Source organism: Equus caballus, chromosome 1 (assembly GCF_041296265.1).
Source record: "Equus caballus isolate H_3958 breed thoroughbred chromosome 1, TB-T2T, whole genome shotgun sequence".
Classification (NCBI taxonomy): domain Eukaryota; kingdom Metazoa; phylum Chordata; class Mammalia; order Perissodactyla; family Equidae; genus Equus; species Equus caballus.
Window position 1 is genome coordinate 107,784,561 of NC_091684.1, and position 23,645 is coordinate 107,808,205.

At 38.6% G+C, this 23,645-nt stretch overlaps 1 protein-coding gene across 6 annotated transcripts in view; it reads right to left on the reverse strand.

Annotated features, from left to right (window-relative positions):
- Positions 1-1,353: 1,353 nt before the first annotated feature.
- The window catches only part of AGBL1 (AGBL carboxypeptidase 1), a 755,364-nt gene continuing 733,072 nt past the window's right edge, over positions 1,354-23,645 (reverse strand). For 5 of the 6 annotated variants that reach the window (XM_005602809.4, XM_070266954.1, XM_070266962.1 and 2 more), the window contains one exon: positions 1,354-7,052. In XM_005602809.4, coding sequence (XP_005602866.2) covers positions 6,845-7,052 — 208 coding nt within the window. In that variant the 3' untranslated portion in view covers positions 1,354-6,844. The remainder of the gene's footprint in view (positions 7,053-23,645) is intronic. The other variant, XM_070266979.1, reaches the window with a different exon arrangement.

The following is a 23,645-nucleotide window of genomic DNA, read 5'->3' on the forward strand; positions in this document are numbered from 1 at the left end:
CTTCTCCATGCCTCAGCATCCTTATCTATAGGATAAGCATAACAAAAGGGCTTACCTTATAGGATTAGGTTGTAAGGCTTAAACGTGATAAAACATGTGATGGTCTTAGAGTATCATGTATAGTAAGTATTCGTAATCAGCACATGTTTGCTGTAACTGTCTGTTGTGATGGTACAGTTGATGTTTGTCTCCTCTGAAGAAGTGGAAGGAGCATGAGTTGGGAAGTCCGACTTCTCTGGGAGAAGATTCTAGCTCCATCATTTACTGAAAGTGTCTCTTTAAGTACAGCTGAGCTTCATTTTGAGAATGGCAATAATAGTGCCCAACTATTGCACAGAATGGTAGTGGGAGTTCAAATGTGTGGCCACGAGCAGAATATGAATGTAGGCAGGTTTTTCCTCCCCTAATACCTTCTAAAATATCTTCCTCTTCAGACTGAAGTGGGAGTGGGGCAGGGTTGACATTATTCTACCCAAGGATATCCGCTCATTTAATCTCCATATCCTGGATACCAGGGCTGTTGGCCTCCGTGCTTGCTCACTCTGTCCCATTAAATTGATCTCAATGCCATTTGTTCCCCTGACCCCCAAAGACCAAGGCCACACTCAGTCACCTCAACTGAATTGCTCCAAAGAATTGTACTTAATTATTATTTTTATTATTTTGTCAGGGGGGGTGGTCATAATAGTTGTCTACTGCTAAGAAATCATTTTAACCTCATAAGGTCCTACAAATATCTATAGAAGATCATTAAAAGCTCCTAATCAGAATAACCAGTTTGCTCCAGCATTTTAATAGTCCATTGTTCTGCTCTGTTTGGCTACTTGTCATAAGACCCCAATGTGGTTAATTCAGTAATTCTCTCACAAGTACGCATTCTCTTCCAAAGAGACTAGATCCATTTTTCTTCATGACCTGAGCAGGCTCAAAATACACACACACTAGAAGACCAGTTTATGTCATATGCTGATGAGAAAGGGCCTCACTTTCTACCCAGAAGGACTCTGTCTTGATTTCTATGTGACAGCATGGTGTAAAATTGTCACCTAGCTACCCGCTATATGTATAAACATGTGTCTAATGATAAACCTCCCCTTACTCTCTTTGTGTTCTTGCTTAAAGCCCTAGACCTGCCTGTGTGTGTGTATGTGTGTGGGGTGTGTGTGTGTGTGTGAGGTGTGTGTGTGTGTGTGTGTGTGGCGGACAACTCAAGCTCAATTTTAGTTCCATTGTGTTGCAATGTGTGTAATAGATGATTTTAAGTTATATACAACTGTATCTTTTTTTATTATTAGGCACTGAAAGGCTATAATACAATCCATTTTTATCTAAAAATTTCTTTTTACCACTCTCTTTTTTTCTAAACACTTTTTATCAAGAATCAGTTGGGCACTCATGGAGCCAAACAGCAAAACAAACAAAAGAGGACATCTGTTGGGAAGACAGCAGTGGGATCCAGACCTAATGAATTATTTTTGCCCAAAAAAGCTCTCACAGTGAGTACACTCAGGCTACACTGACTGGTGTGTCGTTCCAAGACTGGAGCCTTTTGGGGTCTGGAGGGGGTTGTACCAGCAAAGCAAAAGGAATCCATCACTCTAATGGGAATGCAAATGTTCAGATCCACCTTGCGGGCCACTGTCCTGAGTCCCTAACAAGGATGACTTATGCCAGGCATTTTATGGAAGCTCCCTCTCTTGGCAGAGAGCAGAGGTTTCTTTTGGAAGATGAAATCACTCTACAGCTCAGTTGTCCAGGCTGGGAAATGGAAGCTGTGCATGAGAACTTCTCCCCTTAGCGGTATAATGAGATCTTACCTGTATTGGCAACCCTCAATGCGAGCTTGTAACTCAAAGATCAGGTTATGCTCAAATTTTCTTCGTGGCTCTGAATCCTTTTACTGGAGGCCCAGAAGAAACTGGAGCCAATGGATGGGATTCTTGGATTCTCACTGAAAGGATTGCAAGAAGCTCCCAAGCTGCCAAGTTGGCATGACGCACATGGAACCATGTGCCAGTTCTCACCAAAGTGAGCCTACGGTCCAGAGCACCTGGATGAATACGGCAGCCACCGAGACTTCTACAGACTCTGTCCCTCTAGTCTCATCACTTTATCTAAACAATGGCATAATACAAGCAAGGACAAGGCCACCCCACTCTTTGTTAAGCTATCCTCACGTGGGGAGCAGCCTGCCATGGCAACCACCAGCTCGAGAGGCTGGGCTAGACATGTGCTAGATGCCTTTTAGTGAAACCAATTTCTCTTTCTATAACACACACTCTGATCTGAGATGGAAAATGGAGGAATTTAAGGGAAAGATATGGGATTTCATTGAGAAGTTGGTTGTCCAGCTTTGAGGCTGGAAATAAGCTACATTTTTAGCATCTTCAGTGTGTCAAGAAGTCTTTTAGGTACACGGAAAGTGAGAAAGATAATAGTGGGTCAATGCATCTTAGACTTCTCCATCCAATGGCGGGTGGGAGTGGGGCTGTAAAAAACACACCAATAAAGTTGCAAATGGCAAACCTCCTATAAAAGGGATGTCTACATAGTGAAACAGGGGCACAGAGGAGAGATTATATAACTTGGCTTGGGGGGATTATGGAGGGTTTTACAGAAGAAAGGTGATAGTGGTACTGGGTCTTGATACCCCCAAGTGAGGTAATAGGAGATATTTATCAGAGAGAGAGGAAAAATGAGAAAAGGTTTGAAAAATCAAAGAGGGCATTGAGGGAGCTGTGTGACCCAAGAAGTGGTGTGTGTGTGTGTGTGCACACATTTTTTGTGCATGCTCACACACATGCATAAGTGTGATGAGATAAAATGTAGCTATGTCCCATGGCAAATTGAAGCAATTGGAGATTGACAGAGCTTGAGTCTGTAAAGGAGATTGGGGCCAGGTTGCGAAGGGATCTGCTGAGAACTTACAGACTTTCTCCTGTAAGAAATACAGAGCCGAAAAGTGTCTTGCCACAGGGAATTGTCATGAACAGCCAGTGGATTCCACCCTTAGGGGTTCATGGAAGCATGATCACTAGGGGATCACAAGAAGCCTGTGCTTCTCTAGCCACAGTAGAACTATCCTAAGGGTGAAAAGGTGAGCTTCCCACCTCTGCCCATCACAGAAGGTGTGCAAGTCTGACCCAGGAAACTGGAGGTCCTCCAGGCCCCCCAAACCCCAGTCCCAGCCCTGCCATGCAGAGCACAACAGCTGGTACAGGGCAGCGATGCACATGGCCTGGCCCCCACATCACCTCTCTAAACTCTCATCCTTTCTGCACACTTTGAACCATATCTGTTTCCCATCAGTGCCTACCACTCCCTGGAATTCGTGAGTAATCTCATTTGGCTCTGAGTTTCGTAGAACACGTTTCGCAGAACAATTTACTACAGCGGTGTGGCCAGCAAGAGACACGTGTGGCTGGGCTGGAAGAGCTGATCCTATGACTTTCTGGAGTTGACTTGTGAATGAGCCCTCCCCGCCCCATCCTGAGGACTGGTGTGGTGTGACACAGAATGGTCTTTCGTCCCAGCAAGAAGGATGGGAAGTCTGCGCTTTCTCTCACTCCCCCGTTCCTCTAAGAACTTCCTTCTCAGCTGACTGGCACCTGGGTTCAGTTGCTAAGGACTTCTACCCAGGTCCCCAGCTCACTTGGGACATCTCTCCTTCTTCTACTTCTTTTCCTGATGTACCTCTGGCTTCTATGAGTCCTCTTTAGCTGGACATCTCATAGACCCCCAACATTCAACATGGCCCCAAATTGTCCTTATTATCTCTACCTCACCACAAACCTGCTACTCTTCCAATATGGTAACGTCATGCCCAGGGTGCTCCTATGACTGTTGAACAACCAGCATAGTAAGGGTGCCAATCAATGAATCAATCATCAACAAGTAGGGCAGTGGTGCTGATGAGTACCTGTTGACATCAGTCCTGGGCATGCCTCGGCTGAAAATTCTTTTTCTCCCCCAGGACATTCAGAATAAAGTTAAAACTTTTCATCAAGGCACATTAAATGTTGCTTGATGTGATTGACGTCTATCTTTTCAAATTCATCTTTTGTCACTCTCCTCCTTTCCCCACATACAAGCACATCTTTTAAAGCAGTCATATTGAACATTTTACTCTCTAACCCCACCACAGGGCCTTTGCATAAGCTTTTTCCACTTCTTAGAATGCCTTTTCTCCCCTTTTAACCTGGAAACTCCTGCACATCTTTCAAAAATTCCCTAAATTATCTCTTCTTTAGGTAGACTTTTCTCACCATGCGCCCCCTGCCCCCTACACCAGATTAGGTGATTCCATATTATCCTCTGCACAGCTCCATAATAGCATACTCTGCTGTATTAAAATAAAATGCTATTGTTCATCTCTCCCACTTAACTGTGAATAACTGAAGGGTATAGAGTGGGTCTTTTTCTCTACATCCTTTGATCTTAGTAAAGTGCATGCCACCTCGTAGGTGCTTAATATATGTTTGTTACATTGATGCATCAGTAAATAGTCCATGTTCCTGGCTTTTCCTGAACATGCCTCATAGAAAGGTACCTATCGGGGTCATTTTCTCTCAGAAACAGGCTAGATGACTAGAAGCTAATCCCATAAATTAATTGGAGCTGAGGTGCCAATCGGTGATGATGACTTAGCATTATTTCTGTCCCTCCCAGCATTTACGTTTTCAAGAATATAATCTTCTTGACTCCTTAAAGCAAGGAAAAAACAGAAGTGTTATGCTATCCTGCATTTAAGAGTGAAAAGATTGAAGATGGGGGAAGTGTGGGGATGCTGTCAGCTTAGATTTGAATTCAGTGTCTTTGCCATTTCCCTCACACGTCCGAATGCTCTAAGACAAAGGATGGATGTGTGATTTCTGAACGGTAGCAAAGGAATTTGGAAAAGAGTTGGAAAAAGACGGGACTATCAATACTACTACTAATAATAATATCCACTCCCCAATCATAGCACACATGCCTGTTTTGTATGCCTCACAGCTGAATTATGGCAAAGCTTTGTTCTGTGGCTTTCTGCTGGTCTAGAAGTTTAGACTGTGGGTTTTCTCTGAAATTATTCTGTTTCCAAAATCTCTTGGTGGTGGTAGTTACATCAGGAAAAGTCCCTTTGGCAGGTATTTTATCCCCACTATGCATTATTCCCTTTTCCCTTAGTATTAGAATTTCAAATTTCTAGCCTGGCCCATCTCAAATAAAGACTACATTTCCAACCTCCCTTGCCGCTACCTGTGGCCATAAGACCACTTTCTGGATGGTGGGATTAAGCAGAACCATTATGCATAGCTTTTTGAAATACAGAAAACACGTTCTTTTTCTGTCCTTCTTACTGCTGAGTGGGATGTAGATGCAAAGGCTGCTGCTTCAGCAGCCATCTTAAACCAAGAGTAGAAACAACCCACAGCAGAGCTAGAAAACTGCTGAAGCCAAGTGTCTGGCACCAAGCACTCGTGATCCCAGCTCTGGCCTGCCCATATCTAGAATTCCACAGGAAAGGTAAACAGACTTCTATCTTACAAAGGCTACTGCTATTTTGGACTTTCCACGTCTCCTAGCCAAACCTAATCCTAACCAAACGCATATGGCACCTGGACAAATGCAATTTGATCTAACTTATTTTCTTCATTTTATCTCCCATTCTAATCTACCTTCCACATCTCACGTCATCCTTTGTGCATAGGCCCTGTACACCTCATCATTCAAATCTCTAAGCTGCATGCTTCCCTCTGCATGCTGAAGGGCCTTACTCCATTTTCACTTGTTCTAAGCTATTTCAACCTCCTAGGCACTGCGCTTATATGACCTCTTTCCCAGATCCCCTCCAGGAAGAGGCTTATTCCCCAACCATGTGACTCCAGCCAATGTTTGTTATATAGAACGCTCTGCTTGTGTTATGGAGGAAAATAAGCCAACATGATTGAGTGTCCACCATGTGCCAAACTGTATACTTTTACCTATTATCTCATTTCATCTTCACAATAACTTGACGCTATAGATATGCTCCTCTGCATTATACTGAGGTTTGAGGAAATTTAATTACTTGCCTAAGTTCTCATAACAAGTAACTGCCAATCCAGGCTATGAACCACATCTATCTGAGTGTGAAATGAATGAATTTTCCACGATGTCTTGCTGCCTTTATACAGAGGATCCTATAAAATCCTTTACAGGACTTTAAAATTTGTAAAGGCCAGTGGCCATGTCTTATTCAGCATCATGCCCCTTCCTTTGGAATCTAGAATAGCTCCTGGCCTATACAGGATCTGCAAAATATATACTGTAAAAACAGACCAAGGAAGATACTAACAATGTCTTTGTTGTACAGCCTTTCATGTTCAATCACCCAGGAACTAAAGACACTGCCAGTACCCTCGGAGTCTCAGTGGGGCACATGGTTTGGGCTGGGGAGCTCAGATGCTATCCTAAGTGGGTGATGACACTCGTATGTAGAATGACTTAAGCAACCACTCAGAATTCTGGCTGAGAAGAAAAGAAAAAAGCCCAACTCCTCTGCTTCCAGTCTACTCCAGTTTGAAGCACAGGAAAGGAGAAGAGTTCAACGTGGTCTTGATAGAATCCACAGTAATCTTAAGAATGTTCCGTTCATGCATCATGGCAGCTCGCATAGGTTCCAAAGGCCACCTAACTACATATATGTAACTGTGAAGTAGCCAGTCTCTATGCACAGTGAAACTAGAGTAAAATTTGGAAATAGGGTTGCTGAGCTCACATGGGCTGGCTTTTTGCATTAACATCATGTGTGTCTGATGATAAAGAAACAACACAGCTGCTAGTCCAATGGTTAGAGACATAGACCTCTTCTTGAACCTCTGGGTTATGGGCTGGCTTTTCTTCCCTGTCCTGGCCCCTCCTCTTCTTCGTCACCCTCCTCCTTGTTGAAGGCACACTCCTGGATCTGCCGGTCCAGCTCGGAGAAGCTCCCTTCCTGGTCTGAGCTGCTGTCTGTACTGTAATCAATCTCCTCTAGGCAGGCGGGCTCATCATCCAGTTCTGAAGTGATGCTGCTGCTGCTGCTGCTGCATCTGCCATGAGTTCCCAGAAAGGAAGGGAGAGGGAGGAAAAATACAGAGGGGAAGGGAAATAGAAAGAGAGAGATGGAGAGAAACGAGGGGGAAACAAAAAGAGAAGTTACTCAAAGGAAGGAATGTTTACAACTGGTTGGAAAAGGAGGGGTAAGAGTTATCTTCTCTGAGCTTTAATCTCAAGAGCCCCTGCTCCTTTAAGTATTGCATGCACCGTACTCTGTATATGTTCTCATCCACTACCTTGAGATGGAAGAAGGAAATCATATAAAATCTATGGGTTTCCTTCTTCTTTTGCCAGCAGAGTCTGTATTTCTAAGTCCAATCAGAAGATTTCCAATCACAAGACGTGGGCAGCCTCATACATTTAACGTCTTCAGCGTCCTTTATACTTGAAGTGAAAAATTAGAGAAGGCCATCATTGAGTACCTGAGAATGCCAAGTCATCTACACCCAGGAAAGAGTGGGACTGGAGTCCAGATAGGTAAGACTCAAAATCCCTAATGTTTCCCGTTCTAACTGACAGCACTGTGAGTCATATTGCATAGCGCTCCTTCATCGTGATGAGTGATTTATTGGAATTAGAAAATTAATCCAGGTTGGAATTAATAAGGGAGAGAGTAAGTGGGGACATGGCATGCTCTTCTACTATATTTGTGCTTCCTCATCATCTCCCCAACCTCCCGCCATTTTATTCACAAATGGAAAAATCAGCATGGGTTGACCAGCAAGAGACAGAAGGAGGCAATAGGAGTGGACACCAGACCTTGACCATGTATTGTGAGCAGGGAAAATTTCCTCCCAAGTAAGTGTATGCCTCCCTTATTTGCATGAGGTACCTTCTTTCCTGAAGACTTTTTAATCACTCCCTACTTAGGACTTAACCAATTAGGATTAGCAGCGTGCTGGGTTTCTACTCTGTGATTTATAGAAGGCAAGCACTTCATAAATTAGGCAGAGCTGTTCATCCACCTCCCTCGCCATAAACAATGAAAATGGATAATCAACGGCGTGGTTACATGTGAGCTCCGGAAATGCATCTGAGGCCTGTTTCTTAATTGTCTACTGACTGATGTGAGCTGCTTCCACGCTCTTCAGGCCCTCAGTACCCTAAACTGAAGGTCTGGTGGGACACTGCCCGAATGGAGAGGAAGAGGAAGAAATATGAACCTTGTTTCCACAGCACCACAGCATTAAATCATCACCATATTTTACAGGCTGAATGGTGGGTGATAAAGGAGCTGAGTAAGGGAAGGTAAGAGATGCCCAGCCGTAACACGACATCAAGTCAGCAAGAACACTGAATGCCTGTGACTCACTTGTCACCATGCTAGGTACTGAGATGACAATGCTGTGCAATGCCAAAAGCTTGAGTTTAAATTCTGTCTATGAGACCTTGGAAAACTCCTTAATCTCAGAGAATGGCAATAAAATACCTCAAGTGTTGCTGTGAATACTAAATGAGAAAATACATGGATGCTATCTAGCAGAGTGTCTCACAAAATAAAAGCAATCAACACATTTTCATTCCACTGCTCCACTGTGGATGCTAAAGATGGCGAAACACGATGTTGAAGGAGAGCCTGCATGGAGATTTCTTGAATCATACTTGGGCTACTGCAATAACTGCTGCAAAACCATCCAAAACTGGCACTACTAATAATTTCTCTGAAACATCATGTTTATGATGCTATTTCCAAATTCAGCAACTTGCAACGGCTTGCCCTTGCTTATTAATGCAATGTGAGTATCAATGCGATGTTCCTAAAGGGTCCAATTGGTGGGAGTCTATGAGTAACAACTAGGTCAGTCTTCCCCTGATAAGGCCCTGATTTCCTCCACCGTGGGGTCTGTTCCAGTCACTCACAGACATGAGCCTTTCCCACCACAGTCAACTTGTGAGGCTGTTCTTGTCCTGACCATTCAAATATTGCAGACTGAATGTTTTCCTAAGCCTTTGTTCCTACAACCAATTTCCTACCTCTGAAATGATTTTCCAATTCCTCAATATCCAACCAAACAAAATATATCATTTTTTAAAAGTTCATTTTAATATCCGCCAAGTGACTGTTTCGATAACTCCATCTCTTATTGAAATGTCCTTCCTCTAAGTATTAATCTTCATGTATTCACTTTATTTGTATTTATCCTTAATAATATTTATAGTCTTATTGTGAATAAGGCCCATGTCTCTGTCTGATTAATATTTATGTTATCCTGTGAACACCTAGAATGTGCTGAGAACACAGTAGATATACATATATATGTATATCTACATATATATATACACACACATATATGTATATGTAGATATACATATATATCTACATATATATATATATATATATAAAGAGTTGCCAAATTGAACACAGAACAGGTATATATGTAGAAAAATCTATATTTTGGACCATCCTCTGGGGAATTAATTTCTCTCTGAATCTTTTTCAAGGATTTTTATATACGAATTAAGCAATAATTATCATATCAGTTTTAATGATTTCAAACAAAAATGGTTTCCTTTGTCATTCATATATAAATAAAATATAAATATAATATATTATAAAATTATTATATATATATATAAATTAAGAAGGCCTGAAATAGTTTAATTATGTCTCTCACTTATTTGCCCAAATGCAGTGTAAGTATTCTGTAAATTAAGGAATCAAAACACATATTTGGAAACTTCCACTTCCGGACAGATGGAAAACTATTTCTCTCTTTTGCTATTTATAACTTACACTGACTATGATATATAAAACAAACGTAATAAAATTGTGAAATGTGGATGAAATATTGAGAGAAGGGGTCAGACCAAATATTAGAGCCTTGGGACTTAAAGGCCAATATGGTGGCGAGTTCCCCAGCTTTTCTTTTTGTCTCATATAGCCTGGACTTGGAGCTGGAAAAGCCGACAACCTAGAAATGCTAACTAGTACAAATAAAAAGAGGTCTAACAAGAGTTTATTCTCTCTAGCCAAATGATGAGGAAAAGGGCATCCTAGGAAGAAAGACAAATGTTAAACTATAGTAGCTCTATGCCAGCCAAACATCACAGAAAAATCAGTGGCCCCACCCTATCCTGCCAACAACAGTGAGGAGCCTAGACATCTACTTTCACCAGACTGGAATGAGGTGCCCCAAAACCCCTCCTTTTCCCCATGCTGAGACGGTATCAGGGAAGGCAGAACAGGGAGCCAGAACTTTCTACCCTGATGTACAATAATGAGGTCTCCTACCCCATCAGTAACAGTGGAGGCCATGTGAGGAGCCTGGACTTCCACACACAACTGTTAGTAACAAGACTATCCCCCACCAGTGTCAGTGGAGAGCAGTAACAAGGTACTCTGACTGCTTCCATTCAGAGTGGTATTAGGGAAGGAAAAGTGGGGAGCTGGAACTCTCATGACTGCCCAACAGTAACAGGAGCCCGCACCACCCTTCGTGTCATTGGGGCCTAATGGGGAACCTAGATTTTCACTCCCACCTAGCAGTAACAGGGGTCCCTTCTCCTGTTTGAGTGTTGTCAGAGAAGACCGGTTCCAACAGAAGATTTAAATCTATTGTCTCATAGCATAATACCCAAAATGTCCAGGTTTCAATAGAAAATTACTCACTATACCAAGAACCAGGAGAATCAATAGATGCCAACACCAAGGTGACACAGGTGTTAAATTATCTAACAAAGATTTTAAAGCAGACATCATATAAATGCTATATTGAGTAATTATGGGAAAACATGAAAAAAATTAGAATGTCTCAGTAAAGAAATAGAAAATCTCAGCAAAAAAGAAAAAAATGGAAGATGTAAAGAAGAATCAAATAAAATCATAAAGGTGAGAAATATAAGAACAGAAATATAAAACATGGCAAAGAAACAGAAAGTTTCAGAAAATAAATAGAAGATACAAAGAGGAACCAATTGGAAAGTTCAGAATTAAGAAATAGAAAATGCTAAAAACAAATTCAATAGATGGGCTCAACAGCAACGTGGAAGGAACAGAGGAAAGAATCAACGAACTTGAAAATAGAACAAGAGAAATTACTCAATCTGAACTGAGTGAAAATTAATTAAAACAATAAACAGAATATCAAGACCCTGTGGGACTATAACAAAAAATCCAACATTCACTTCATCAGAGTTCCAAAAGAAAGAGAAGCTGAAAAAGTATTCAAAGAAGCAATGACCGAAAACTTCCTAAACTTTGCAAAAGACATAAACCTACAAATACAGGAAGCTGACCAAACCCCAAACAAATAAACACAAAGAAATCCACATCAAGATAGTCATAACCAGTTTTCTGAAAAGTAAAGACAAATTAAAAATCTTGAGAGCAGTGAAAGAGAAACTTTAGGGGAACAACACTATAGGGAAAAATAATTTGAATGATAGCACAGTTCTCATCCAGAAAACACAGGAGTTGCAAGAAAATGGAACACATTTTTCAAATATTAGAAGAAAAGCACCACCAATCTAGAACTCTAAAACCAGCAAAAATTTCCTTCAGGAATGAAGGGAAAATAAAGACATTCTTATAGGAAATGAAATTTTAAGAATTTGTTACCAGCAGACCTACTTTAAAAAGAAGGCTAAAAGAAATCCTCTAAACAGAACTGAAATAATAAAAGGAGGGATTTGGGAAGATAAGGAAGAAGAAAGAACAACAAAAGAGTGAAAATATAGATAAATACAATACATTTTTCTTTTACTTGAGTTATTAAAATTACGTTTGACAGTTGAAGCAAAAATTATGCAATTATATGATGTGGTTCTTACTGTATTATGTAAATATTTAAAATAATTACATAACAAATGAGAGGGTAAAGGAATGGACAGGGAGGTAAGCTTCTACACTTTGCTTGAACTGGTAAAAATGTGACACCAGTAGGTTGTAGTAAGTCATGTGTATATAATGTAATATCTATAGCACTAAAAGAATTATACATAGAGATACACTCAAGATCCTACAGATAAATCAAAATGAATTCTAAAAAATGTCCATTCACAAAGAGATAGGAAAAACAAAACAGATGAAAAAAAGGGCAAGAGAGCAAATAGAAAAACAATAAAATGGAAAAGGTAGCCCTAACTTATCAACAACATTAAATGTAAATTGTCTATATACACCAATTACAAAAGAAATTGTCAGGGTGGATTAAAAAAAAGTGACCAGACTGTATGCTGTCTATATAATACCTCAATTGAAATATAACGAAATAGGCAGACTGAAAGTAAAAGGATGAAAAAGAAATATCATCAAAACATTAATCAGAAGAAAGCAAGTGTGGCTATATTAACACCAGATAAAGTGGTCATCAGAGCAAAGAAAATAACCAGGGACATAGAGGGATATGATGATAAAAATGTCAATACATCAAGAAGTCATAGCACTCTTATATGCATATGCACCAAACGACATAGCTGCAAACTATGTGAAGCAAAAACTGATAGAACTGAAAGGAGAACATGACAAGTTTATAATTATAAATCAATACTTCAACGCTCCTTTCTCAACGATTGGTAAACAATTAGACAGAAAATCAGCAAAGACATAGAGAAGCTCAACAATACAATCAATTGACAAATTATTGATATTTATAGAATATTCCACTCAAAAGCAGCAGAATACATGTTACTTTCCAATGCAGTTAGAATATATACCAAAACAGATGATATCTTGAGCCATAAATAAACCTCAACAAATTTAAAAGAATCGAAATTGTGCAAAGTGTGTTCTCTGACCTTAATGGTATTTAGCTAGAAATCAAAAACAGAAAGACAAAAGGAACATTTCAAAACACTTGGAAAGTAAATAAAACATTTCTAAGCAATTCAGGAGGTCAAAGAGGATGTCTTAAGGGAAAGAAAAAATATATGTTGAACTGAAGTAAAATGAAAATATAACATATCAAAAGTCTAAAACCAGAAATCTAAATTACCATCTCAAGAAAGTAGAAAAATAAGAGCAAGATAAACCCACTGCAAGTAGAAGAAAGGAAATAATAAAGATAAGAGCAGAAACCAATGTAACTGAAACAGAAAAATGAAAGAGAATATCAATGAAACAAAGAGCTGACTGTTTGAAAAGATCTATAAAATTGACCAACCTTTAAACACTCTGACAAAGAAAAAAAGAAAGAAGGCACTAATTATGAGGAATAAAATGGGTACTATCACTGTAGATGCCATAGGTATAAAAAGGATAAGGGGATGCCACAAAAAACTCTTACACATATAAATCTGACAAGTTAGATGATATGTACCAATCCCTCAAAAAGCAAAAAACTACCACAATTTACCCAATATGCAATAGATCACTTAAATAGCCCAATAACTGTTAAGGAAGTTGAATTCATAATTTAAAACTTATCAAAAAAGAACTTTTCAGGCCCAAATATTTTCACTGGAGAATTCTAAAAATGATTAAAGATGAATAACACCAATTCTACACCATGTCTTCCAATAAAAGAGGAAGGAACACTTCCCATTCATCTTATGAGTCAAGTGTTAGCCTGATACTAAAACTAGGCAGTAAAAAAAAAGAAAGAAAACTCATGAATATAAATGTAACATCCTTAACAAACTATCAGCAAATTGAATTCAGCATTATATAAAAACAATCATACACTTTGATCAATTGGAGTTAATTCCCTGGACGACAGACTGGTTCAATATTCAAAAATCAACAGTGTAATCCAGTATAATAACAGGCTAATGAAGAAAAATCACATGATCATATAAATTTATGCAGAAAATACATTTGACAGAACTCAATACCCGTTAAAGATAAAAACTCTCAGAAAAGATAGTAATAGACAGAGACTTCTTTGCCTAGATAAAAAACATGTACAAAAACCAACCGTTAATATTATACTTAATAGTGAAAGAGTGAATGTTTTTCTCCTATGATCAGGAACAAGTCAAAGATGTCTACTCTCACTATTGCTACTCAAGAAAGTACTGGAAGTTCTAGACAGAACAGTAAGACAGGAAAAGAATACAAAAGGAATACATATAGGAAAGCAAGAAATAAAACGATCTCTATTTGGGACTGTACAAAAACAAATAAACAAAAAATAACTCCTAGAACTATAAGTAAGGTTTATGAGGTCATAGTTCACAAGATCAACACACAAAAATCTACTGGACTTCTATTAGTGAAGATAAACATAACAGTTATAATCATTAAACAAAAATGAAATACATAGGTGTTAATGGGACAGGACATATACCAGACTTGCATGCTAAAAAAAATACAAAAAGTCTGATGCCAGAAGTCAAAGATTCAAATATATCGAGAAACATACAAAACTTAGGAGACTCAAGACCATAAAGATGTCAATTTTTTCTCAAATTGATATACAAGTTTAACACAATTCCTATCAACATTCCAAAAAGATTTTTGTTGATCTAGACAAGATTATACCAAAACTCTCCCAGAAAGGCAAAGGAACTACAAACAGCTAAAACAATTTTGAAAACAAAAATGAAGTGGTAGGAATTGCTCTACTCAATTTCAAGACATGATATAGAGGCAGTAATCGAATCAAGACTATATAGTCTGGCAGAGTGATGGATACGTAGATCAATACAACAGAGAACCCAGAAATATATCTACATAAGTAAGACCAATTGGCTTTTGATAAAAATGCAAAAACAGCTCACACACTAAGAAAGTCTAGCTTCATGGGGGGAAGCTAGGAGAAGTGAGAAACATCCTCATCAGGACACAATTTATCACCACAGTAGAGTACACATGGCAGAACTGAAGGAAGGCCAAGCAATGATCATTTTTCCATGACATATCCAACTAATTCACATAAAGTGTATTCATGAGAGGCAGATGAAAGAAAGAGAACAAACCAAGATTTGCAGATAGCTGTTAGTTGGCATAGCACAGCAGAGAATATAAATACTATGTATTCAAGCAAAAGAAATGTATTCTGGGGACATCACAAAACTCAAGGCAAGCTTTATTCTTGGTATTTTGCTTACCCTCATTCCTTCCTTCATTTAATTATTTACTCATCAAATATTTAGTCAGCCCCTACTAGGAGATCAAAGAGAAAAAGAGTAAATTTTCTATAGCTCAAGAAAAAAATGGAAGAATGATTAAAAATTATGGAAACATAGTCACATTTGAAGCAGTAAGAATTAGGGTAGAAACTACTGAAAAAAAATCAGTGACAAGAAAGACAGAGTTGCAAAATTCATAGAAAACACATTGGACAAATCCAAGAGATCAAAGATAATGAATATGGATATGGAAAAAAGTAAAGAGTGAACACAGTGGAGAAAAACAAGAATTCAAAGATCTCTCTCTCTCTCTATGTGTGTGTGTGTGTATCTATCTATCTATCTATCTATCAAAGAAGGTAATAGATATGAAGGCAAAACAAGAAAGAACCAATGTAATGAAAAAATATATAATTCAAAGATATAATAGAAAAAAGTCTCAAATACAGAAAGACTTGAATCCACAGATCAAAATGACATAACGTATAACAGGAAGAAAAACATACTGAACAGGGTTGGGCTGATGGCATAGTGGTTAAGTTTGCGCACTCCACTTGGGCAGCCTGGGGTTTGCTGGCTAGGATCCTGGGTGTGGACCTACACAGCACTCATCAAGCCATGCCATGCTGGCATCCCACAGAGAACTAGAAGGACTTACAACTAGGATATACAACTATGTACTTGGAATTTGAGGAGCAAAAAAAAAAGAAAAAGAAGATTGGCAACAGATGTTAGCTCAGGGCCAATCTTCCTCACCAAAAAGCATAAAAAAAATTTTTAAAAATCATACTGAATAATTCACAGCAAGTTATGACCTTGCTCATTCAAGCATCCATTCAATCACGCAACACTGTATGCCTTCTCTGTGCCAGCCAGTGTGTTTGGAGCTGGATAATGTGCAAGCCACTCTAGTTGTTTGAACTTCAAAAATGAAGGGGAAAATGCATATAGCCTTCTAAGCAGAAAAATAAATCTTCTAAAGCCATGAGCATGTCAGACTGATTTAATGTTCTTCCTGGTGATGGTGGGGATATCCAATTCCAGGAAAGACCAAAAAAAAGAATGAATGCATGGCAAAATATTTCATAAAAATCCAAGAGGCTTTGCAAAAAAAGACTATCAAATATGCAAGATCTCAACAAATATAAAATCAATTTGTTTTCCTTCGGAAGGAGCAGGCGTGAGCTGGGGGAAGACATTATTTGAGAAAGTCCAGGCAACTCAAAAATGAACCAAAATGGAGATCTCAGAAATGAGGAAAGCATGGTCAGAAAAACTTTCATGAGCACAGCACTATGTTAAATATATAACTAAGGCCAATCTGGAAATGACATTTAGAAGACAGAACGCAAATGTTTTATCTTGTCAATGTAAAAATGATGCTATTACTAATACAAATAAGGATGTGTGAGTGAGAGTGGAAATGCAAACTGGGATAATTTTTTAATCTTTTTTTAGCAGGAGTCAATAGACAATACGTTAAGTTCAAAAATAAAAACAAGAAATAGAGTTTTAAATATAGGAAAGTAATGTTAATAATGTAATAATTAGAAAAGCTAATTGCCAGATGGGAAACAAGTTTACAAAATAAAGAAAACACAGATTATGTAGAAAATTTGAGGTCCAAAAATTATACTGTGAGAACAAACAGAGATTCTGATTGGTAAAATCCTGAGGTCCCTGTTAGAAATAAGCATAAAACTACCATGCAGGTATTTTTTCAAAACCCAGGGCATATGGAATATGGTATATGGTATATGGTATATGGAACTCCCCAGGAGAGGGTGAAGAACACAGCCCACTGATGATGCTCCCGCAATGACAGATTAGGGATCGCATGAGGAAATAATCTACCTCGAGCAAGAATCAGCAGAAATAAAAACAGACAGCCACAAACTTGATATAATATGCCAGTCTGGAAACTACTATAGAATAAGTATGTTTACTTATTCTAAACGATTAAGAAATTAGAATAAGTTCTGGAAATATAATGAAAGAAGAAGATACTTTTGAAAAGGAAAAGATAAATTTGAAAGTTAAACAAAGTCTTTCTAAAAGAAAAAAACATACAGTAAATATCTCAACAGAATTGTTAAATAGCACAAAAGACACAGTTAAACAGGGGATTAATAAACAAGAAGAAAGATATCTAGAAGTAGATTTTAGAGTAAATTGGTAAGAGGCAATTTTCAAAAAGATAATACTTGAAAGGAGATAGTCCCTAAATTGAAGAAAACTCTGGAAAGCAGAATTGGACTGGTGGTTACCATTGGGGGAGGGGGGAGGGGAAAAGGGGGATTAGGCTCACATGTGAGGGGATGCACTATAGTTAGTGTTCGGGTGGTGAACATGATGTAATGTATACAGAATTCGAAATATGATGTACATCTGAAAAAAATAAAAATTAAAAAAAAGAAAAAAGAAAAAGTTAAGAAAAAAAGAAGTTCATAATTAGACACATCAGGAATGGACACCAATAAAGGACAGATCTTAAAGAAACTGGGAGAGAAAAAACAGATTACTCTTAAATGCATGACATTTAGATCAACAGATTTCCCATTAAAAAATAAGTAAATAGGGGAAATTACATGAAGGGAACTCTCCACGATATCTTTGCAACTTTTCTATAAATCTAAAATTATTCCAAATTGATGAGTTAAATTGTAAAAAGGTTAAAAAGAAATAAAAATATTAAAGCTAGTCAGGAAAAAAATGAATTAATGTCTTGAAGATGCTGAGGGAAAACATATCCCAAGGCAGAATTCCATACCAAAAAACAAAACCAGACAAAACTTTATTTCTCTTGAATGAGGGTGAAATAAATGCATTTTCCCACACATGGACCATCACTGAAAGAGCTACTGAAGTATATATTGAAGTGCTCTGAGCAATCCTCCATGGGTATCTAAATATATATATATATATGGCATAAAATGACTATTTTAGTGAGAAAAATAATACTAAAATGTTTGAAATCTAAAAAGATAAAAGAGAGGCTGGAGGAGTAAAGAATGGAAAAACGTAGAGAAAGAAAGAAGGAAAGTAAAGAGAAAAAGAAAGAAAAGGGAGAGAGGGAGTGGAGGAAGGGAGGAAGAGAGGAAGGAAGGATGGAAGGAAGGAAGGGAGGAAAGAAGGAAAGAAAGTAAAGAGAAAAAGAAAGAAAAGGGAGGGAGGGAGAGGAGGAAAGGAGGAAGAGAGGAAGGAATGATGGAAGGAAGGAAGGAAGGAGGAAGGAAGACAGAGGAGGGGATGGATTCAAAAGATGAACTTCTGGTGGCAGGTGTCCTTGGCAAGAGGTCAGGATTGCTCTATATATCCTACCACCACTTAGTCCATTACCTTATTTCCTTCGAACAAAATTGCTCAAGTCTAGCAAATTGCAATAAATTTATCCTTGACACTCCTGCCAATCATTCCCATCTTGAAGGCAAAGCTTGCATCCCACCTCTTCTTTGAAATGTTCCTGAGAACAGTAGCAAGCTTCTCTCCTTTCTTTCACTTATTCAAGCCCTTAGTTTGCTGAGTCTCTTTGCTGTGTTACTTATGTTGTCTAATATCAGCATCAGTGTTAATAAGCAATTCTATGTGTGTTGACCTTCTGCTAGTTGCAAGACTGCTGTTTGCACTGCCCTTGTGCCCAGGGCAGTGGGGTTATCTAACAGGTACCAGACTGACCCCATCTCATTAGCTGTTTGCTGATTCTAGGTAATTACCCAACCTCATAAAGAGTTTCGCTCTGATATTAGCCCAGCAAACCAGAACAGCAAGTATAGCCCTGGCGTCCAGGGAGAGCCTTCTAAAGGCAGCATTCTCCTTGGCAGAGGGCAGGCTCAAGCTTCTGAAACAGAGCTGCCAATATCATCGGGAGTTGCTCTCTCTGCATCTTACAGATTCAGCTCCCACAGGAAGAAATACATATGACGAGGCAGAGTAACAGTAATTTCAGCAATAATATGGTGTCTGCTATTCTCCTTTTTGCTCTTCCTTTCTCCGTTCTATTTTTCAAAAATGATGAATTCAATAAGAAACAATCACCAAATGCAACTTAAATTAAATATAAATAAAAGGAAATAACATTATTCAGAAATCAAAGTGCGCTTCCATTGATAAGGTGATCCTTAATACCCAGACGTGGGAAATGTATGGAGAAAACATCTGAAAATTGATTTCATTTCCTCCTTTTCACCTGGATGCTTTGATATACTGTAGACACAATTCAAAAGTCACTTTGGGTGGTGTTGGAGAATTACGTGGTGCAGTGAGAAAAATGTAAATGAGAAACAAAATATAAACTCGGAGTCAGACAAGTAATGGGGGGTTTGAATCCTGGCTTCAAAGATCAAGTAAGCAACAGGAATTTATCTTCTCTGAGCTTCTGTGTCTCCATCTGTAAAATGGGGATCTTATTAGGTTTCTTCTTGAAGTGACATAAAGGGAAGGAAATTTGGTGGCACAAAACCTGACACGCGGTTACTCAACTTAATTTTTATTCCCCTTTCCTCGCCATAGCATTTGGAGACTAGGCCAAAAATCGTATTTATCCTGCCAAGTTCATCATCTTCATCTTCAAATATAAACCCATAAATGCAGCTTTCAAACACAGTTTCTAAGCAAAACCATTAAGAAGTCTCATTCTTTGCAATTCTTCCAAGCCAGCCCGTACAGCAATTTGCAACTTTATGATGTGATAAATAGAATTTCTTTGTTTTGATTTTTCATTTGCATATTTATTGAGATATGCCGATCTTAATTAGTTCTGCTTTTTTTGTTTTGTTTGTTTTCTTGGTTGGGAAAAGACAGCTTTCCACAGTGCAAAATAATTCTACATGCTAACAGGGGAAGCAAAACCCAGCCTGTGGCGTAACTTGATGTTGATGCTGCTTAAAACGCAGCGTTGTGGATTCTCTCTTGTTTTCTCTTTCAATGCTGAGGTAATGCTCGAGACTTGGGGGAATGCCAGACCTCAAGAGGCAGCCGCCTACTGAGAAGCAAGAGAACACTTTTTAAATTCCAGACACTCACACTTATCCAGCATGTTCTCCCCAGCTTACCTATCACCCTTCTCACTCCTGAAAAAGCTGAACCCCACCAAATGCCTCTGTGATGAAAAACAGCCCTGATGCATCTTGGCTTTTGCAGAGGAGAAAGAGTAACTGAATTCCCTGCATGGTTGCATCCCATGGGAGTATCTGGACATGTTGCTCATACAGCGCTATTCCTCCTTGACCTTCTGTTCACCTTCTTCAAGAGCAGGGCTGTGTGCATGCTGTGCCCCCTCTAACAGGCACCAGCAGCCAATTAGACAACTCATAACACCTAAAGGCATACAGATTACGTCCACTATGAATATCTCAGGGTCATCACCCAGAACAATTAGCATGCTTCCCTCATGCTTCCTATTTGCTAAGGTCTTCACATCACCACAAAGTCTGTCACTGATTTCAACACTTTTAAGAGGAAGGATATAATTTATTACTTTCCTGCATTTGTTTGTTTGTTTGTTTTCAGTTAACTCCAGTAATGGAGAATTTCCCATGTACAGAGAGAAGCACTAGGTGCTATTGGTAAAGGAAAAAAAAGGAACATTGCTAATCACCTACTGTGTGTCAGGCTTTGCATTTCCTCTCATTTCACTTAAAATATAAACAAACAAATCTAGCAGCTGGTATTATCATTCCTATTTTACAATTAGGAAAAGAGAGACCCTGGGTATTTTGATCATTTTCTCAATATCTTAAAGCTATACATGGCATAGAAGATGTATGATAATCAGATAGGAGGAAGGGTTCCTGTATCTCTCAATTCAATCAACAAATATTGATGTATAAAATCTACCTGGCCTGAGGAAGAACTGGGATGAGATATTAATTCAGCCAGAATCAAAGGCATGGACTCTATCATGTGGTCTAGAGGACTAGAAAAAGTCCAATGCCTTTCTCACATAAAAAGTCATGGAAATAAATGTCCTACTTCGTATTGAAAAAGTGAATCCATGATGGTGCGGGAGTTGTGGTCCAAACACTCCAGGAAAATAGAAATATAGAATAAAAGAGGGCAAGGGTGGGAGGGAGTGGGTTAGTGAGAAAAAATGAGAGCAAAAGAGAGGGGAGGAGAGAGAGAAAGTGTTTAGTGAAACTTACTCAACCAATTTGTCAGCAAGAGCTTTTCCCTGAAGTTCTCATAACTTACATGACAAATGAGTTGACTTAAATGGCCTGAAGGACAACATATGTAAGTCCAAGATGCTGGTTCATTGGGGAGGACGGTTAATAGCTAAAATTTGGCAATTGTATGAGAGAAGATCTTGGAGGGATCCACTGATGTTTCAGACATTTACTTTTAATTATTTGTCTAGTATAGTTGATGAAATATGCCTGAGCCAAGTCATATTCATTTGCTCAGTCCTTTTCTTCAAAACCCCACTAGGTAGTAAAATAGAGTTGGGGTCTGAGGTGTGTAGTTGGCTATACTCTGTAGCTAAGGGATCTAGAGAAATTAACTAATCCGAAAGTATCCAAATCAAGATCATGATGACACAACTGATGCCAATTGACTAGAGAAGGCATTTGTGGGCAAGTCAGTTTGTCACTTTAGAAATGAATGGTGATGGTACTGCTCAGCCTGCTACTGTTACAGTGTCTAAAAGATACCCACTCCCTGGAGACATGAACAGACATTTCTCCAAAGAAGATATATGGATGGCCAATAGGCACATGAAAAGATGCTCATCATCGCTGATCATCAGGGAAATGCAAATCAAAACTACGCTAAGATATCACCTTACACCCAATAGAATGACAAATTATCTAAATCTAATAGTAACAAATGTTGGAGAGGTTGTGGAGAGAATGGAACCCTCATACACTGCTGGTGGGAATGCAAACTAGTGCAGCCACTATGGAAAACAGTATGGAGATTCCTCAAAAAATTAAAAATAGAACTACCATACGATCCAGCCATTCCACTACTGGGTATCTATCCAAAGAGCTTGAAGTCAGCAATTCCAAAAGTCCTATGCACCCCAATGTTCTTTGCAGCATTATTTACAATAGCCAAGACATGGAAGCAACCTAAGTGCCCATCAACAGATGAATGGATAAAGAAGTTGTGGTATACATATACAATGGAATACTACTCTGCTGCAAAACAGAACAAAGTCATCCCATTTGCAACAACATGGATGGACCTTGAGGGAATTATGTTAAGTGAAATAAGCCAGTTAGAGAAGGATAATCTCTGTATGACTCCACTCATATGAGGAATTTAAAAATGTGGACAAAGAGAACAGATTAGTGGCTACCAGGGGAAAGGTGGGGTGGGGGGTGGGCACAAAGGGTGAAATGGTGCACCTACAACACAAATGACAAACATTAATGTACAACTGAAATCACACAAGATTGTAACCTATCATTAACTCAATAAAAAAAATAAAAGATACCCACTCCCATGCTTGCTTCCCACGATTCTCACCATGTTTTCTCATTGAATATTTCCACTGGTTCATTGAAATTCCACTCTATTTAGTATCTGTGGGTCATTGCTATTTAGCTACAGTAGAATTGGGTACAGCTAAAATATTTCACATTTACTACATTCCTTTGAGCAGTGGAACACATGATACAATATAAGTTTCAACGAATCAAAAACAAAAACACTCCACAGCGACACCAAACAATCAAAATGTGGTTGTTTCTCGCACAACTACACTCCTGTACAACTCATCATCTTTCAATAACTTGCAAAAGAGCGTATTCTCATTGTCTGAAAAGCAATGAGAGAATCTGAGAGAAGTACGTGTTCACTGAAAACACTGAGATTTCTGTTTTACTTTTGGTCCAACTTTCTACACTAAATCGTATTACCACTCCAATTTCATATCAGAAGGATTTTCCTTTCTTATATGCTTCAAAACCACAAGGAAATAAAGTTGGTTACTGGATACAAACTAAGCAATGTAAGGATTAACTACGCAATGGAAAAGGTAAGGAGTGATTTCCCAGTGAAAACAAAACAAAGTAAGAAATTTAAAAATATAGACATAGGTTTTGATCTTCTGAAAAGTTAAAAGATGATTAACCTATGTATTTATTTTTTGACTCACAATTTTATAGACATATCTCTTTAAGTGCTGCTCTGCATTTACTGTTATAGCACTCCCAATGTTATAAATGTTTATATATTATTAGTCTCATACCAGAAATGAACACCATCTATTCTCTCAGCCAGTGAATGTAGCATGCCATTCTATGCTTTCCTTGCTTCAAAAAGTGCTCATTTTTTAACTCCTCCACAGTTTTCTCTTTTTGACATAATTTTATGTTCTGGTGAACAGTTTTGACTCATAAAGGTTCACAAAAGACATGCAAATAATAGTGCTGGAGGTGCAGACAGGGAATGCTAGTTTTAGCAGTGAATGCTAGCAGCTTGAGGCCATGAGCACATTTAAGGAAACGAAGGGTAAGAAACAGATGGTAATGTCCAAGGCCAATTGATGTCCCAATGGAGGTCACTGGAAAATCCCTTATTTCTGGGGTTTAGAACCACCCAACTCCTTCCTACCCCAGAAAATTCCATTT